Source organism: Juglans regia, chromosome 1, assembly GCF_001411555.2.
Source record: "Juglans regia cultivar Chandler chromosome 1, Walnut 2.0, whole genome shotgun sequence".
Lineage (NCBI taxonomy): Eukaryota > Viridiplantae > Streptophyta > Magnoliopsida > Fagales > Juglandaceae > Juglans > Juglans regia.
The window spans coordinates 20,685,857-20,691,856 of record NC_049901.1 but is presented as its reverse complement, the minus strand read 5'-3'; the positions used below and the strand labels follow the sequence as shown (position 1 = coordinate 20,691,856).

Sequence of the window (6,000 nt, the reverse complement as noted above, 5' to 3'; positions counted from 1 at the left end):
GAAGACCATAGAGAGATTTTTTAAGTTTGCACACATGGTGTGGGAATTGAGAATGAACAAAACCTGTTGGTTGAGTCATGTAAACATCTTCGTGCAAGTGACCATACAAAAAAGCATTTTGGACATCGATTTGTCGAAGATGCCAACCACAAGATATAGCTAGTGACAGAACCATTCTTATTGTTGTAGGTTTCACCACAAGACTGAACGTCTCGCTAAAATCAACTCCTTCTTGTTGATGGAACCCTTTGGCTACGAGTCTTGCTTTAAATCTTTCAATATCACCATCATATTTCCTTTTGATCTGATACACTCACTTGCATCCAACTAGATTAGCATTAGTTGGTTTTGGAACTAGATTCCAAGTTTCATTTTTCAACAAGGCATCGAATTCTTTATTCATAGCATTTCTTCAGTTTTGAATTTTAACAGCTTCTAAGTAGCAAGTTGGTTCATGTTCTGGTGTTTGGATTGTGGCCAAAAGGGCTTTAGGAATGGGATATCTGACATGTGAATCAGATGGTAATTTGGGCTTATGGATGTTATTTTTTTTTCTTGTGGTCATTGGGTGCAAATTCTGATTTTTGTTGTGCAGGTGGAGAAGGTAATGGAGCTTGTGGTGGACTATCTTCATTCTGAGGTCGAGTGATATCCCTTGCAGTTGAACCTGAAGCAACTTCATGATCATTTTGACGACCAGATGATGAGACCATATTCAGATTGCTTGGTGCAGTAGATGTTAGAGGTTCACCTGCAGAAAAAGAAGATCTAGCAGGACACAAATTTAGATGTGATAGTAGAACAACTGGATTAGCTTTTGATGAAGGCTCGATTGACTTGTTTTCTTTATATGGATAAAGATTTCCATCAAAGACAACGTGTTGGGACATAAAGATTTATCCTGTAGAGACATCTAGACATTTGTAACCTTGATGACCAATACTATACCCAATAAAAATGTAGTTTTTGGATCGAAAATCAAGCTTATGGCCATTATATGGATGTAAATAGGGCCAATATGCACATCCAAAGGCATGTAAAGAACTATAATCTGGTTTTTGATGATGAACCATTTCATATGGTGATTTTTGGTTTAAGATTGGATTTGATAGTCTATTAATAATAAAAGCCGCAGTTAAGAACGCATCTTCCCAAAATAATTTAGGCAAATTAGAGTGAGCAAGCAAGGCTAATCCAACTTCAACAATTTGCCTATTACGTCGCTCAATAGCACCAGCTTGTTGATGTGTATAGGGACATGTTATTCTATGCTTAATTCCTTGATTTTGTAGATATGTATTTAAGCTACGGTATTCACCCCCCCCCCCAAATCAGTTTGAAGAGCTTTTATTTTTTTGTCAAATTGGCGTTCTTCAGCAGCCTGAAACATATAAAGGTGTGATATGCTTCAGATTTTAGTTTTAAGGGAAAAAGCCATAAGAATTTAGTAGCATCATCCAAAAAACTTATGTAATATCATGCACCAGAAGTGGATAACGTAGAAGTTGGACCCCAAACATCCGAATATATTAAATCTAAGGTTTTGAAAGCTTTAACATGCACAGTTGTAAAGGGCATAGCATGGCTCTTGGCCAGCTGACAATTAGAACAAATGGAGCAATTTTTATTTTGAATAGATAAAGAAGTAGCCTTATTGATAACTGAAAATGAAGCATGTCCAAGACGACGATGCCATATTTGGGAAGACACATGAATACTAGAGAAAGCTTGCGGCTAAAGATGAGCTAATGAAGCTAAGAAGTTGTATAGACCATTACGGAGTGGGCCGCGGTGCAGGACAGTCCCCGAGTAGTCCTTCACAACGAAGAAAAAGGCAAAAAACTCAAAGAAAACATTATTGTCTAAACAAAAATGCTGAACAGATAACAGATTTTTCTGAATATCGAAAACAAGCACAATTTGATTAAGAACAAATGATTTAGTGGGAGACGAGATTTTAGAAGTGCCACTTTGCACAATTTTCCAACCTGCACCATTAGCCACCTCGACACGGTCTTGCAATCATAGCCTTCATTTTGAACATGAATATTGTTCATGTCATTTGTGAGATGATGGGTGGCTCCTGTTGTCGGGATGCCACTCTTTGTCAGCATGTGGATAGTTGGCAGCAAGCAGTGCTTGTGGTTGATTGTTGGAATTTTGTTGATCTTGACAAGATAAATCAAAGCGGTGATAGCATTTTCAGGCACTATGGCCTGGTTTGAAGCATACCTGACAGATAAAGGAGTTTGATTGGCCTGAATCACGAGATTGAGAACGTCTTCCACGTCCCTTACCACGATAGATACCTCGATTGTGATTGGAGGATTGAAAAGTTTCACTTTGTCGGGTTTGCTGTTGAGGTTGTGTGGTGACCAAATTTGCAGAAGCATCAATTCGAAGGGGTTGATTATTATGATTTATCCGTGATTCATAGATGAGAAGTAGGGAGTAGAGTTCCTCCAAGTTGACAGGATCAGGTCTTGAGGTAATTGTGGAGGCCAAGGAATCATATTCCTGGCCAAGTCCTGCAAGAACATAGGTGATTATATCATCACTTTTGAGAGGTTGTCCAGCAAGGGCAAGCTCATCGGCCATTCTTTTGATGGAGAGGAAATATGCATTTGCTGTCATTGCGCCTTTTCTAGCATTTGCCAATTGGGTTTAAATTTGGATCGCTTTAGCACGAGAAAGAGAAGAGAAGTTGCGCTCAAGTATAAGCCATACCTCATGAGATGTGGCGTAAGACATGACTTGTGTGAGGACATCTTTAGTGAGTGAGGAGTTGATGGTGGCTAGGACTAAGGAATCCTGACGAAGCCACTAATTATATTGAGGATTTAAAATTTTGTGAATGGCACTTGTGCTAGAGTCATTGAAATCTATTTCCTTGGGTGAGATGGGGATTGTGCCATCAAGGTAGCCAAAAAGGTCATGACCTCGGAAGTATGGTAAAGCTTGAGCTTTCCACACAAGATAGTTGGAGGAATTGAGTTTAACATTTATGGTAAATGGAAAATTGGAGAGGGTTGGGATTGTAGCACTAGTGGAATTAGTGGAGTTTGAGGAGGATGAGGAGGCCATTTAGGATCAGAGAAGATAAGACGTATGTCTTTTAGTGGCTATGTGATACCATGTAAAGAGTTTCAACTTGTAAGGAAGAATACGAAAATACTTTGATATTCTATATCATATTGATCTGTGCATTTACAGAGAGTTTAAATAGTAAATCATTCTAACTGCTATCCTACATATTTGCATATACATCTCATGAGTTCAAAATTTAAATAGATACAATCTTGTTGATTCAAAATTTGAATATTGGACAGCTACACTCCTACAGACTTGGAGTTTGTTGAAGCATGCGTTTGTGTTCCAGAAACTGAGGAGTGTTCGGTTGATGCAAAGATCTCTTTGGGAATCTCTTTGACCTGTTCTTCTACAAGTAGGAAGGACAATGATTAAGATATGCAAGGCCAAGAACTCTATTGCTTCCAGTAGACAATGCTACCCAATACTAACATAAGATGCTCGATGATTCGAGTATTCATCTGTACCTTTTTTTTCTTTCAATTATTCTTTGTTCTTCCTATTCATCTATTTGCACACGGCCCTTGCAATCCAGCTTTCTTCCTCAACCAGTCGATCCCAAGAGGATCTTGGGATTTTTCAAGGAACAAAGATAATTTATCAAGGGCATTATTATAATTTTAAATTCTTTTTAGAGTAATGACAATAATGCCCAGGAGCGCGCTAGCAGGGACTGTACGTAAACAGACTATTTTAATTAGTACCCAAAAAATATAAACAATTTTCTCGCTTCTTAAATTAGAAAAATATGTGTGTGTGTGTATATATATATATATATATATATATATATATATATATATATATGCTTGGGGCATATCCCAATATTGAATAATGAATTAATTCAACCTTTTGTCAACTCCCTCCAATTAGGTCCACATTACGATTAATTTCAAAGACAGTTTCTTCAAAAGTTATTTATCCTCCGCATTTAATTTAAAGGTTCTCTATATAGAAATATATAGCTTAAATAATTTTATAAATATTATTTTTATTTATCGTAGGCCGTAGATAAGGAAGAATGAACTCATTAACTCAATTAATTTAGGAGAAGAAGATCCCTACAAGAACAATACTCCTCCTATTTGTACATGATCAACATGCAGCACGCTTGCAATTACGCTTTAATTAAAAACAATATTGTTGACAAAATTAATTAATGCATGCACCACTCGCAATTAATATGCATGATCTCGCTAGCTACCTCCTAATTGTCAAAATCTTTAAACCTGACCTTGTACGTACGTACGTGATCTTCTGATCTATCGTAAGCTGCAGGTAATAAACGATGATCAACACCAAAAATATATTTGTTAACTTAAGCTGGTGAAAATCATTCCCATGAACGCGCGTTTTGCATGATATATCGAACGAAAAAGGATCGATCCATGATGTCTTCCAAATAAAGTTACTATTTGCATAAGTATTTGAAGATCATCATGATCACGCAGATCTCATGAGTTTGGCAGCACAGTACTCTATTTCCACCAGATCTCTCATTTGATTTAATTTCGTGTGCATTGACCATAAGGATAAGGCCGAATGAATGCTACAAGTCCTCGATCGATGACGTCGATGATCCTGCATGCACCAAAGACTCATGATCATGATGATCAATACAATTAAAAGCTAAGTACGTACTAGTTATTATTGCTATTAATCCGAAAAAGTCAAGAAAAACTAGAGAGAAGATCAGGATCAGGTCGATGACATGTACTTTCTGTAATTATCCACGAATGGATGCCAAATCTCAAAGGCCACATACATCTTCTAAATTTCCGTCTAATCAGGTCAAGAATTAGCAACGTGTACAAAAGTATGTCACGAATCTCTTTCTTTCTGTGCATGCGTGTGACATCTTCTTCCTGGCATAATTTCCGAAAATTAAGGTAGCTAGGTCCTCCTGATCATGTTTGCCGCCCATGCATAATAGACTCGCGGTGTCGACATATATACCATATTTATCCATTTAGAGCAAAGCTAATTAGTATTTAAAATCTTTTTATTTTCTTTACTAATGGCTTCCCGATGGTGGTTTCTGCTTACATGCAAAGAAAATTTAATTAATTAGTTTGTTAATAAATAATTAGAAATAAAGAAAAAGAAAAAGAAAAGAAAACTGTCTCCCATCCCTGTCCACGTCAAACTCAAGCAAATGTATGAGGACATACATATGAAACAGTAAGCTAGAGGACGGCCCACTTGTATAGAAAAATTTTGACAATCTCCTACGTACAATATTGTAAGACCACTTGTTTGAATATTAATACCTCTTGGAACTTATCCTTCAAACTGCCTATCTATTCCGAAAGTCTTGATCAATGGGATTATATTGCCCTCATCAGCCGGTAATGTTTAAAGCTTGCTGGGCTGCACAAGATTTCATATTTTTAAAACATTGTTGAAAATTGGTTTATGTAAGCCCTAAATGCACAAGTACTATTGTGCAAACCTTTTGTACAAATATGGGCACCAATAAATAAAAAAAGTGCATTTGTCACGTTCTTTCATGATAGGGTCCATTTTTTTATAAAGCGTAGGGGTGAGACTTATGCATTTGAACTTGTATATATTAGTTCTCTATAGAGAGAGACATATAGATATTGTGTAGATCTTACGGTATATAAATTAAAAATATTTATTGTTGTTTGTTTGGCATCTTTCATGCCATAAGACTGGCGTTGTGTTTTGTAACTACCAGGCCAGAAAGGGAGAAATAATTATTCCAGGCCCACACAGGCAACTCAAGTCATGGTTGGTGTCGTTTGGAGCCCATGACGGCGGTCCAAGAGAGCAATACGGTGCTCGTACAAACGTCCGCAGTAAATAACAAATGAATATAGCAAATATAAATAGAGAATGAAAAACACAAATTTAAGTAGTTTGACACAAAGCCTACATCCACATATCGTT

General features: G+C 36.9%; 1 protein-coding gene and 1 non-coding gene across 2 annotated transcripts; both read right to left on the bottom strand.

Moving 5' to 3' along the window:
* Positions 1-542: 542 nt before the first annotated feature.
* Positions 543-2,634, bottom strand: LOC118348484. The gene is made up of 4 exons (XM_035690252.1): positions 2,233-2,634; positions 1,989-2,168; positions 1,779-1,896; positions 543-751 (listed from the first exon to the last, which is right to left on the bottom strand). Exons 1-4 carry the CDS (start codon positions 2,632-2,634, stop codon positions 543-545), a joined length of 909 nt encoding a protein of 302 aa, XP_035546145.1.
* On the bottom strand, positions 2,430-2,568 carry LOC118344307. Its single transcript, XR_004798083.1, has one exon. It is a non-coding gene; the product is annotated as a small nucleolar RNA Z247 (small nucleolar RNA).
* Positions 2,635-6,000: the final 3,366 nt, after the last annotated feature.